The sequence below is a fragment of the Sinocyclocheilus rhinocerous genome, unplaced genomic scaffold, assembly GCF_001515625.1.
Source record: "Sinocyclocheilus rhinocerous isolate Xijiao unplaced genomic scaffold, SAMN03320098_v1.1 scaffold755, whole genome shotgun sequence".
Lineage (NCBI taxonomy): Eukaryota > Metazoa > Chordata > Actinopteri > Cypriniformes > Cyprinidae > Sinocyclocheilus > Sinocyclocheilus rhinocerous.
In genome coordinates, this window is record NW_015659385.1 from 501,182 (window position 1) to 514,495 (window position 13,314).

General features: G+C 35.9%; 2 protein-coding genes across 2 annotated transcripts; both read left to right on the top strand.

Moving 5' to 3' along the window:
• Positions 1–3,695, top strand: LOC107723678 (ELL-associated factor 2-like). The gene is made up of 7 exons (XM_016532386.1): positions 1–70; positions 150–253; positions 936–1,030; positions 1,120–1,256; positions 1,364–1,527; positions 2,436–2,663; positions 2,750–3,695. Exons 2-7 carry the CDS (start codon positions 151–153, stop codon positions 2,797–2,799), a joined length of 777 nt encoding a protein of 258 aa, XP_016387872.1. The 5' UTR covers positions 1–70; position 150; the 3' UTR covers positions 2,800–3,695.
• A 1,889-nt stretch (positions 3,696–5,584) lies between these two features.
• On the top strand, positions 5,585–12,587 carry LOC107723676 (sterol 26-hydroxylase, mitochondrial-like). Its single transcript, XM_016532385.1, has 9 exons — positions 5,585–6,136; positions 6,931–7,121; positions 7,823–8,022; positions 8,880–9,077; positions 9,854–10,017; positions 10,164–10,330; positions 10,977–11,058; positions 11,181–11,384; positions 11,799–12,587. The coding sequence occupies exons 1-9, from the start codon at positions 5,915–5,917 to the stop codon at positions 11,952–11,954; spliced, it is 1,584 nt and encodes a 527-aa protein (XP_016387871.1). The 5' UTR covers positions 5,585–5,914; the 3' UTR covers positions 11,955–12,587.
• The last annotated feature ends 727 nt before the right edge of the window (positions 12,588–13,314 follow it).

Sequence of the window (13,314 nt, forward strand, 5' to 3'; positions counted from 1 at the left end):
GCGTGACGAAGTCCACAAACACAGCCAATCACAGCGTAGCAAGCGCAAGCAACGGGTCCATACTCCAGAGGTGAGGTGTCTATTTCTGCCGTATCGAACCAAGCAGAAAGTTAAAAACTGGTAACATATGATTACAAAATTGTGATTAGAATGAATGGAACAGCATATTCAAACTTTGACAATCAAGAACACGTTCTCAAACTAGGCGAAACCTTTGAGAAACAACCTAAAAGTGCATTCCACACGGTACGATGTAAGTGGCATCTTTTACATTATTTTACATTATCTTACATTTTACATTAAGAAATTATATTTTGAAAAAAGGACCTGTTTTTTACGCTGATACTGAAACCATAAGTTGTTTTCAAACAATGTGCACAGGCATATGAGAAGGCAGCTATGTGCTTTTCCACCTTGCGGTTGTGGCTAGAAGGGATACAGCAAAAACCGGAAGCTAACAATAAATTTAATTTCCTACCTATTAGATTGTTTTATTAACGTCTAACGTGACACCTACCCCAACCCTAAACCTACCCCTTACAATAATGCTAAAATAATAATTGTTGTACAGTGTGAGAAAAATTACGCTATATTGATGTGCGCATGCCCAGTAGTTTTTGCTGTATGCCATCTAGCCTTAACCGCTGGCTAACCCAGCTTTTTGTTATTTGGGAATAATAAAAAAAGCATTTGTCTTTGTGGTTATAATGGAATCCTACCAAAACGAACACCATTTTCTATCCTCTGAAAAGCTGTGGTTTAAAATGAATTCTTGGAGAACATTTAATTCATGAGAAATTATTGACTTTCCATTACAGTAGGAAACACGCGCCCTCTGTAGGTTCTACATTGGCACGCCGCACAACACTACTTCTGATGTCAGCAATGGCACACATGGTTATTATGAAATATGAATGTTTTCTTCCTGGTCATAGATGATTTCAAACCAGCCTCCATAGACACAACATGTGAGGGGGAGCTGGAAGTGGGCAAAGGAGAGCAAGTTACAGTCACACTACCGAACTTAGAGGTAGGCTCAGTAACCTTAGAAAAAAAAATCTTGTATGTACAGTAACATTGAAGATTAAGCTGAATCTTCTTTCCCATCAATCTTTGCAGGGATCCACGACACCTGTTACTGTATTTAAAGGTTCCAAAAGGCCTTATATGAAAGAATGTGTTCTCATCGTTAACCATGACACAGGAGAGTATCGTCTGGAGAAACTCAGCAGCAACATTGCAGTCAAGAAGACCAGGTAAAATGCTTTTGTGTTCCAAGTCATTTGGATTTATCATTTATTTCATTATATACTCATTTAAAGCATTTAAGTAAACAAATTGTCATATTTCCGTATCCTTACAGGGCTGAGGGAAGCAGTAAGATTCAGTCCCGGCTAGAGCAACAAACCAGCAGGCTTAGTCAGCAGATGAAGACCGGCAGTGGAAACAAGGCTCCATCCAGCACCAAGAGCTCTCCTCCCAAGGAGAAAATGTCTCCATCATCTCCCATGGATGATATTGAGCGAGGTTGTATGTCTTGACAGTATCTGGAAACACTGAAATCAGGGTTTTAATCAGTTCAGTCAGTATAATCAGCAGGACACCTGCTTGATTACTAGAGAGCCATAATCCAAACACATGTATGGAAATTGTAAAATAGACAAAAGTACATTACTGTTCAAAAGTTTAGGGTCAGTATGATTTTTTTTTTTTTTTTAAATAAATGAACTTTTATTTTGCAAGAACACATTAAATTGATCAAAAATGACAGTAAAGACGTTTACAAAAAAATAAATGCTGTCATTTCAAACTTTCTATTCATAAAATAATCATGAAAAATATGATTCCACAAACATATTAAGCAGCACAACTATTTTTTTACATTGTTTTTTTTATAATTGAGCACCAAATCAGCATATTAGAATGATTTCTGAAGGATCATGTGACACTGAAGACAGCTGATAATTCAGCTTTGCCATCCCAGCAATAAATTGCATTTTAAGTTATCATTTTTTGGTTACACTTTATTTTAAGGTGTCCTTGTGTAATCAGTGTAATTATATATTTAAGTACTGAGTAATATTAATTAACTACATGTACTTACTATATGGTTAGGATTAAGGTTTGGCTTAGCATGTAATTATGCATAATTTATTGTTATTATAATAGTAAGTACATGTAAGGTGTAACAAGGACACCGTAAAATAAAGTGTTACCAATTTTTGAATCATTTAACAGTTATTTTAAATTGTAATAATATATCATAATAGTACTGTTTTTACTATATTGATCAAATAAATGCAGCATTTGTGAGCATAAGAGACTTCTATTAAAAACATTAAAATCTTGCTGACCCAAGCCCCTTGAACAGTAGTGTACAAGCATGTGTACTGGAATTCTTTAGGCAGTCCTTCTTGTTTTATGTGTTTGTGTAGAGCTGATGGCCGAGGCGCGTGTCATGGATCAGATGAGCAGTGGAGATAGCTCCTCAGATTCCCACAGTTCCTCCTCCAGTAGCGGGGACAGCTCCAGCAGCAGTGACTCAGAGGATGAGGATCGCCCCCCACATAATGTGGCCCCAGCTCCCCCTCAGGGCACCTCTGCCCTCAGCACATCTCAAAGCCGTGTGGAGGAAAGCAGCGAGCATTTCATGAACACACTCAGTGAGTTTCAGGGCTTCTGGGTGATTTTGGATGGTCTGTCATTCTGTTTTGTGTGTCTAATATGCTAACGTTTCGATTTATTTCAGAAAATGATCTCCAGTTGAGTGAGTCTGGGAGTGAAAGTGACGATGACTAACCGCAAAGACGTGTGAGACACCTGATGCTGAAAGAGGGTCAGGTGCTCAGGAAGTACATTTACTAGTTAAAACTTTGTGATACCTGAATCCAAATCCCTGTCACCTTCTCAGTTATGAATTTTTTTCTTTCCCCCAGTTTCTTAGTAATACTTGCATCAGCACAAGCTGTGCCAATGGACACATAGCTGAGTTTTTTTTTTTTTTTGCTGTATTAGTAAATTAAGAAAAAGTATTTATTTTGTTGAGAATGCTACTGCATAGATGTTACTTTTATAGGAATGTCCTATAATTACTTCCCCAGAGGTTATAGAATTATATCTGTTTGTGAAATAGCTGTTTAAAAAGATCACCATGGTATTCTTTTTCTCTATATTTTTTGAGGCTTAACATACTCAAGCACAAGTGATTTAGCAGCATTTTATAAGGAGTCTTAAAGAGCACCAGTGCATTAAGATGCCAAGCTCAATCTCAGATATTTACACATTACCCGACCTGCAATACTTGAATTTGTCTCTTTTGCTGATTCAGAGACATTTGTTCATAACAAACTGTGCCTTGTATATAAGGTGTATTTTGACTATCCATCCCATTCTCTTACATTGAAGTACACCCATTTTTTTTTTTTATTCCTGCTTGGGTTCCCTAAAATATGATCTCCATTTAGAGGTAGAAGTCTCTGTGTTGTGTATGTCTTACTGTACGCCTCTGGAAGGCCCAAAAGCAACACTCTAACTCTTAAAAGATGTCCTTAGCCAGCCCTTCTTGAGCACTAATTGCAAAATATGACGTGCCATTATTATAGCAGGGTTGACTGATGTGGTTAAATGTAGTTCTGTGGGAGGTTTGATCATTAAAATTGTGTGTAGACTAATAAAGATTTGTTTTGTGATGTTTATTTGTTGATCATTTTGTAGTCTCAATATAGCAGCACATCATTATATAGCAGCATCTGAGCTGCAAAGTATGTTAACCGAGCTTCAAGTTATGGCATAATTAACTTGTTCAAGTCTGATTGAGTATTTGTGAGACAGGAATCATTGCTCTAATTACAGTATATTGAGGGTTTCAACATACAGTAAATCTTTTTGAACATTATGTAGTGGTTTATAAGACATGCATCTTTTCTGTGAAGACTCGAGAGACTATTTGACAAGCATTGGGTTGTTTCTGAAGCGAAGATGTTGAAATAGTGTTCTTACTATGGCCCTGAGCAAGTGTGTATGCGAATTATTTTTTAAATTTTGTGTGTGTGTGTGTGTGTGTGTGTGTACTTACATGTAACAGTATCTCTATTGTGCAATGCATGGAGACATGAAGTTGTTCATTTTTAACACTACTACAAAAAGTTGTCATAGCAAAATGCCTAAAAAAGTTATTAGTGTGCCATATGACCGACCATACTTGATATCATTTCTCACTGTCATCAAAATATATGTCTTAGAAGATTTTCATAGCTTTCTTTTCCAAAACACTGTTAGATGTTTATAAAAAGAGTTATAAAAAACAGGTAAAATCTTTCCACATTTCACTTGCCATGAGACATTTGTTCATTCATGTGTTTAATTTTTAGATAACTTATTTTAAAAAGGTCTTTCTGTAGCACACCAAACAAAGGCCAATGCCTTTAACACATGAAAAAAAAATAACAGAGTAAAATATCTAGTTTGACCATGGTGAATTCAATAGATAAAGCTGAAACGCAGTTTGAAAACATCTAGTTCTTACGACCCGTTTTGTGACTTGTAACATTCAGTGAACAGAAACGCTTTTGTTAAATTTCTTCTGTGAAAAGCGCAAACGTTGTAGGCTAACCAAAAGGACGCATTAAATTGATCAAAAGTGATAATGAAGTGTTTTACATATTATTGTTGCACAATATATTCCTATTTCAAATAAATACTATTCATTTGAACATTCTATTCCAATGTTCTTACTATGGCCCTGAGCAAGTGTGTATGCTAATTATTTTTTAAATTTTGTGTGTGTGTGTGTGTGTGTGTACTTACATGTAACAGTATCTCTATTGTGCAATGCATGGAGACATGAAGTTGTTCATTTTTAACACTACTACAAAAAGCTGTCATAGCAAAATGCCTAAAAAAGTTATTAGTGTGCCATATGACCATGGATACTTGATATCATTTCTCACTGTCATCAAAATATATGTCTTAGAAGATTTTCATAGCTTTCTTTTCCAAAACACTGTTAGATGTTTATAAAAAGAGTTATAAAAACCAGGTAAAATCTTTCCACATTTCACTTGCCATGAGACATTTGTTCATTCATGTGTTTAATTTTTAGATAACTTATTTTAAAAAGGTCTTTCTGTAGCACACCAAACAAAGGCCAATGCCTTTAACACATGAAAAAAAAATAACAGAGTAAAATATCTAGTTTGACCATGGTGAATTCAATAGATAAAGCTGAAACGCAGTTTGAAAACATCTAGTTCTTACGACCCGTTTTGTGACTTGTAACATTTAGTGAACAGAAACACTTTTGTTAAATTTCTTCTGTGAAAAGCGCAAACGTTGTAGGCTAACCAAAAGGACGCATTAAATTGATCAAAAGTGATAATGAAGTGTTTTACATATTATTGTTGCACAATATATTCCTATTTCAAATAAATACTATTCATTTGAACATTCTATTCCAAGTCTGCATATTAGAACGATCTCAGAAGGATCATGTGACACTGAAGACATCAAATAAATGCAGCCTTGATGAGCATTAGATACTTTTTACAAAAATATTCAAAAGTCTTTACTGATCCCAAACTTTTGATCGGTAGTTTACATTCGCTTGAAATTACTGTAATACGCCGCAAGATTACATACCGTACTTAAATGGTTGATTATTATGATTTTATAGTAGTAACAGTTGTATTTTGGCAGAAACAATGGTTGCCGTGAAGGTAAATGTTTGTAGTGGTAGTAACACTGGCGACTTTCACGGAATCTCAACAGGAACAGTTACCCGCCTCGATAACAAGCGAGTAGACTCAAGTTCATTTGCAGAGGAAGAGTCGCTCTTGGCACAGACTGCCATTACAAGGAAGCACACTGCTCTAACAGGACTATTGTACAGACTGTGCTGTGGACTGCGAGATTAGACATGTCTTCCAGTTCAATGCTGAGAACTGGATCATTTTTATGCAAGCAGGACTACGGAGGAATAAAATGCCTGACATCGGTATTCTGCACTCGGACAACCAGTACTACATTAATAGGTGGTGATAAACAAAAAACCATGGACGACTTGGATGGTCCTAGCTTTCTGACATCATTATACTGGCTCTTTGGGAAAGGTTATTTTCAAACTACACATCAAATGCAGGTAAAGATTCACAAGAAGGTTCAGTGAAGAACACTTTAATCTCCAAATGATTGTCTTAATTCCTCCCGGGAAAGTTATGTTGGGTTTTTATATCCTTGTTTTATTTATATATGTATATATAGGGTTTAAATTGGACAGGGGCCGTCCGGGGCTGAGCCCCGCCACATAGACTCCAGGGCTCGACAGTACGCTTCATTAACGCAAGACAAGTAACATGATTAAAACATCAGAAACAAAAAATACCAAAACGCAAGTATTATTCTGATTTTATTACCTTTAGAGTAAGTGGCAAATAGTGGATATAGCTACTGTATATAATGCATTTGACGGAATAAGGTTGCGCTGCTGAGGCGAGGCTCACGCAACCTCTCCAGGAGAAATCAAAACGCGCAACACTAAGAAACTGAGCATCCTGAGGTAAACATTCAAAATGGAAAGCTTTTATATTTAAAATACGAAAAATTAACCATTACGACTGTTTAATAGTTCTATAAACAGGTCAATAAGCAAATACTATTAGGTCACTTACATTTTAGGCGGAACCACAGCGCATCTCACAGCAACCGCCGATTCATTGCTGAATGATTCCGTGTTTTGAACGAATCGGTTGAATCAAAGTTTCATTAGCCCATGCATAAACATCTGATGAATCTGCAAAAAACACGCACATTTATATGTCACAGCTGATAGAAAACTGATGAGAATATTGCTTCAGAATAAATCATATTTGCAAGTTAATAATGATAATATGTAACATGAATCTTTATTTGAACTAAAATGTGTAATTAATGCAGATAGAGCACAGCAAAATCTACGGCCCCCTTTGGAGGTCCAAATATGGACCACTGGTTGTTGTTAATGTGGCCAATGCAGACCTCATAGAACAGGTTCTACGGCAAGAGGGTCGCCACCCCATCCGTACTGACATGCCCCACTGGAGAGGCTACCGAAAACTCCGGAATCATGCTTATGGACCCCTGACAGAGTAAGTAACACTGGAGACCCCAGTATTATTGGCAAAGTATTCCTCTGTTATTTAAATGCATTCATTGCACTCATATTGTGCAACCATAATGCTGTCAGCTGCTGCAAAAGTATACATAAAAACATCTGCAGATGTTATGAAGCCACAAATGTAGTGCACGTCTGAACATGCATTGAGGAGCTTGCAATTGATTGCTTAGAAAGTGAGTAAAGTACAAAATGAAAACATGACTGAAGACACACATTGTTGTGTCTGTTGAACAGTAAACCAAAACCTAATTCAAGAAAAAAATTCATGGAATTTGTATGCTAAACCCATTTTAGTGGGAATAAATAGGGAATTGTTTTTGAGATCTTACAGTGAACAATGAAATTGCATTGAAATCTGTGTGAAGGATGACAACTGAGGCAGACGATAAAAGCAAGTGTTAGTGGGAAAACTGGATTTGAGGTACCATAACCTCCAAACATAAATGAAAAAAATGAGGGCTTACTCATTCAGTGTTCAGAGGTCAACTATAAACTGACCATGAGAACACTGCATGAATTTGATCAGTTTTACCACATAAGCAATGTTCGGAACATATTTTGAATATAAAATGTCCACTTTTTTATGTTAGCAAATTATGCAAAGATGTATGAGAAAGTAGTTATGCTGACAGAAATGACAGTATTTATAATGCATTTATTGTCCCGTTTCAGAATGGGAGCGGAGTGGCAGCGCATTAGAAGCATCCTGAATCCTCGCATGCTGAAGCCCAAACATGTGTCCTCCTACACCAGTGCCATTAATGGTGTGGTGAGCGACTTTATTGAGAAGGTGGCAAAGCTTAGGACAACAAAAGGCAATGACCTTATGGTGTATGATGTGGCAGGAGAACTGTACAAGTTTGCCTTTGAAGGTAGGCTATAACATATTGAGTAATTTCACGCTCAATATATTGAATTATGCCATAGAGTCATTCCCAGGCATTCATATTAGCAGTTTTAATGAATCAGGTGAGTACAAAGGGTCAATGCCACACATGCATGCATTAGATTAGATAACAGAGGCCATCCTATAAAGAGCATTGGCCTTGGCAATTTCATAGCTTCTAGTCATCTGCAGTTGACTTTTTTTCAACTAGTCTACCTTTCAAATAGATCAGGGTCATAAAAATATGTGGAAAGCAATTATGCTCTAATATATAGAGCCTTAAAGATAAAATTGTGTACTTATATTATTGCATTATTTTGTTCCTGTGTAATTTTGATTTTAGGTGTACAGGTGCATCTCAATAAATTAGAATGTCATGGAAAAGTTCATTTATTTCAGTAATTCAACTCAAATTGTGAAACTCGTGTATTAAATAAATTCAATGCACACAGACTGAAGTAGTTTAAGTCTTTGGTTCTTTTAATTGTGATGATTTTGGCTCACATTTAACAAAAACCCACCAATTCACAATCTCAACAAATTAGAATACTTCATAAGAACATAAAATAGAATACTTCATAAAAACATTTTTAGTGAATTGTTGGAAAGTTTTGTTAAATGTGAGCCAAAATCATCACAATTAAAAGTACCAAAGACTTAAACTACTTCAGTCTGTGTGCATTGAATTTATTTAATACACGAGTTTCACAATTTGAGTTGAATTACTGAAATAAATGAACTTTTCCACGACATTCTAATTTATTGAGATGCACCTGTAGTTTTTATTATCGCACACACACACATACACAACACTATAATTTTTTGTTGTCTTTCCTTCATAAGGAATATGCTCAGTGTTGTTTGAAACTCGTATGGGGTGTCTGAATGAAGTGGTTCCTGAAGAAACACAGAAGTTTATCTTCTCTGTTGGGGAAATGTTCCGTCTTTCTCCCATCGTGATCCTGTTCCCCAAATCTCTCTGGCCCTACATGCCTTTTTGGAAGCATTTTGTGGCTGTTTGGGACCATTTGTTCAAAGTTGGTAAGTCTATTACTATTATTGTCATGTTTAAAAGATAAAAAAAAAAAACAATTATTGTTATGAATAAAAATGTTTTTATTGTTGTCATGTTTATTTGCACGACTGATCAAAAGTTTGGGATTGGTAAGTAAAAAAAAAAAAAAGTAAATTAATATTTTTATTCAGCAAAGATACATTATATTGATCAAAAGTAAAGTAAAGACATTTATAATGTTGCTGTTCTTTTTAACTTTCTATTCATCAAAGAAACCTGAAAAAAATCACTTGTTGATACATTCCACAAAAATATTAAGCAGCACAAATGCTTTCAACATTGATGATATTAATAAGAAATGTTTCTTGAGCCCCAAATAAGGATATTAGAATGATTTCTGAAGGATCATGTGACACTGAAGATTGGAATAATGGCTGCTGAAAATTCAGCTTTGCCAACACAGGAATAAATTGCATTTTAAAATATATATTCTAATATATTACAATATATTGATATATTAAAATAGAAAAAATATTAGTAATATTAATATTTATATAAATAAGCATCATCTAAAATATATTTAAATCGAAAATAGTTCATAACAATTTCACAATGTTACTGTTTTAACTGCATTTTTTATCAAATAAATGCAGTCTATGAGAATAAGAGACTTTTTTCATTAAACATTAAAGAATCCCCCAAACATTTGAACAGTAGTGTAGAGTGTCTCTATTCAAACTATACTCATTAGGTCACAGAATGCCAGTCATCTTCAAAAATGCTGTTTTGTTTTTTTGCACAGCGGATGAACTAGTGCAGAAGAAGATGGCAGAGATTCACGAAAGTGTGAAATATGGGCAGCCAGTGGAGGGCGAGTATCTCACACACCTCCTGATCAGTGAACAGATGTCCTTCACTGAGGTTTTGGGAAGCATTACAGAGCTTCTGCTGGCAGGAGTCGACACTGTAAGTATCTTCACTCCTTACGGAGGCAACGCATTACGTATCTGGCCATTTACAACATTTGATTTAAAACTAAGAGAAATAAATAAGCATCACTAGTATTTGCAACGTATTTGAGATTCTGCATTTTTGATGCATGCTCATTTTAGACATCAAACACTATTTCCTGGGCTCTTTATCACTTGGCACGGGAGCCAGAGATCCAGCAGAAGCTGTATGAGGAGATTATCAGTGTCTGCCCGGGTGACAAAGTGCCCTGCAGTGAAGACGTTACCAGGATGCCATTGCTAAAGGCCATCGTTAGAGAGACTCTTCGGTATAGTATCTTCTGTATCTCTCAGTTATACGGTGTTATAAACATATTTAAAGGGATAGTTCACCCAAAAATTGCTTAAAATGCACTCACCCTCAGGCCGTCGAAGATGTAGATGAGTTTGTTTCTTCATCGGAACAGGTTTTGGATCCTCTGCAGTGAATGGGTGCCGTCAGAATGAGAGGCTGATAAAAGCATCACAAGTAATCAACACAGCTCTAGTCAGTCAGTGGAGAAATTGAAGAAAGCAGTATTATGAATAAAGGACTCATATTTTAGCAGGAAGCAGTGGTTTGAAACTAAAAACGTCTTAACATAAGAAGAACATAAATGTCATATTAACATTAATTCATGGGCGGGAGTCATGTGGATTACTTGTGGATTATTGTGATGTTTTTATCAGCTGTTTGGACACCCATTCACTGCCGAGGATCCACTGGTGAGCAAGTGATGCAATGCTAAATTTCTCAAAATACTGTATGTTCTGATGAAGAAACAAACTCATCTACAGTTTGGATGGCCTTGAGGGCGAGTACATTTTTAGTAAATATTCATTTTGGGGTTAACTATTTCATTAAAAGCGTGTTAAAGTAATGAAAACAGTGTTGTGTTAGCTTGCTAGATTAATCCTCCAAACGTGTTCTCTCAGTTTATATCCGGTGGTTCCTGGGAATGCTCGTGTCGTTGCTGAAAGAGAAATAGTGGTGGGTGGCCACCTCTTCCCTAAAAATGTAAGCTGAACTACAAACTGCCATTCCAGAAACAAATACAGCTGGAATCTGATGTACATTCAATTTGGTACCAGTAAATAGATGTCCAAACTGATCAGCGCTGTGTATTCTGTGTTTTACAGACTCTTTTCCACCTCTGCCACTTTGCAGTGTCCTACGATGAGAAGGTGTTTCCCAATCCTTCTGCCTTCCTCCCTCAGCGCTGGATCCGGGGGGAGAAGCAGTTAAACCAGCATCCCTTCGGGTCTGTGCCGTTTGGCTTTGGCATCCGCGCCTGCCTGGGCCGCAGAGTGGCTGAACTGGAGATGTACCTCCTCTTGTCCCGGGTAAGAACACATTTCACAGATGTTTCTGTTAATACGAAATGAAAAGAAGTTCTTGTACCTCCCAGATTTTAGGTTTTATAAACTACAGTGAGGCTCAGAAATCTGAGGCCACATTGAAAATCTGGATTCAGGTTCTGCTTTTAAATAAACAGAAATTTTGATGAGTTTAAATAGTATAAAACTATTTAGGTCATTCCATGAATGTTGAACCCATCCATGTCACCAGTGATTTTCCTGACCCATTTTGTTGTGTTAGTTTTGGATCCTTGCCTAATCTTCAGTCCTTCACCTTTGGTCCAACCTGCTTATCAATGAGTAACTAAGATTCATGTATTCAACATGTTTCCTGTGATAAACATTAAACTTGCATGTTAAGGTCAATATGCCTTCATTTTTTTTTTTTACCTTTTTCAGTTAATTAAACATTATGAAGTGCGTCCAGACCCTTCAGGAAGGACTGTGAAGCCGATCACACGAACTCTGCTGGTCCCTGCCACATCCATTGACCTGCAGTTTATTGATAGGCAAAAGGAGCAAGAGGAGCCAGTCAAAGCAAATGCTTCTGTATAAATAACTGTGCACTTCTCAAAGCAATTTGCTTCTAGATAATGTTTACATGTTTTATGACTAATGAAATTGAAAAATATAACTACAATGCGTAGCCCTGTGGACACAAAGTGCTTACTAAATTACATTGCTTGACTGTTGCCTTTTTAAAGGCATTTTTATTTATAATAACACTTACACTTATTTTGCTGTTATAAATACCTATTATACAGTATACTGTAAATGTACTAATTTTTGACATTACATTGTGAAAATAGTTTTATTTTAATTGCATGTGAATTAATGTAATGAATTAATATTAGTGCCAGATGTGATGGTTTTTAGATCTTTTACAAATAATGTCAACTTATTTTCTTTTGTAAATGCACCTTCATTTTTTTAATTATATGTTTTAATTTTTTATTTTTAGAGGAAATGAATATTACAATTTAACTTATATATTTTCAGGTTGCATTGTCCTTGCTGGTGAGAATATAGTAAGAATAATATTGATAATAACTGACCACGTTGCAACACCTGTCCAGTTTCAATGAAATCCTTCTCTCTAGTTCAGTTTCAATATGAATGCTAACTCCAATGATGCTCCCATTTGGGTGAGAATTGTAATTGCAATAAATAGAAATATTCCAGCTTTTACATATTTCTGTTTTTGTTCGTCTTTTATGTCAACAAAAAATAGAGTTTGACACTTAGCCTACCTAGGCAGTGCACAGGTCTAAGCGCTGATTAAATTAATATCATAAAAACGATCTATAAGAAAGTTAATATGGAATGTGTCAGTGAATTTGCATGATTTTTAAAATGTTTTCCTTTTTTCTATCCCAACCTTTAAAATAAATTCACCATGAAATAGATTTTGCAAGCCCATCACCCATTCTCTCTAAAAGTTTATTCTGCAGATGATTCACCTTTTGATTTCTTAATCTTTCAATAAAATAAATAAAAATAAATTTTTAGCATACACTATTTATACAGCATTTTCATATTTTCCCAATTTACCTGATTTACCAATTATATCCAGCAGATGGTAGTGTTGGATCAAACTAAATGCACTAGAAAGCTGTAGGAAACCGTCGTTTCAGGTAGCTTACATTTAAAGGGGTCATATGATGCTATTTTAAAGATCATTATTTTGTGTATTTGGTGTAACAGGATATGTTGACATGCTTTAATGTTAAAAACACATTATTTTTCAAATACTGTACATTATTGTAGTTCCTCTATGCCCCGCCTCTCTCAAACCAGTCGTTTTCTACAAAGCCCCTCCTTCCGACAAGCACAGTCTGCTCTGATTGGCCAGCTGACCCAGTGCATTGTGATTGGCCGAACACAGTCGCATTTGCGACTGAAAACTACTGCGTGC

Coding starts and splice junctions, on each gene's coding strand:
- LOC107723676 (XM_016532385.1), top strand. CDS start 5,915: ATGTCTTCCAGTTCAATGCTGAGAACTGGATCATTTTTATGCAAGCAG. Junction 6,137..6,930: donor AAACTACACATCAAATGCAG/GTAAAGATTCAC, acceptor TAATTAATGCAG/ATAGAGCACAGCAAAATCTA. Junction 8,023..8,879: donor GTACAAGTTTGCCTTTGAAG/GTAGGCTATAAC, acceptor TTCCTTCATAAG/GAATATGCTCAGTGTTGTTT.
- LOC107723678 (XM_016532386.1), top strand. CDS start 151: ATGAATGGAACAGCATATTCAAACTTTGACAATCAAGAACACGTTCTC. Junction 1,257..1,363: donor ATTGCAGTCAAGAAGACCAG/GTAAAATGCTTT, acceptor GTATCCTTACAG/GGCTGAGGGAAGCAGTAAGA. Junction 2,664..2,749: donor GCATTTCATGAACACACTCA/GTGAGTTTCAGG, acceptor GATTTATTTCAG/AAAATGATCTCCAGTTGAGT.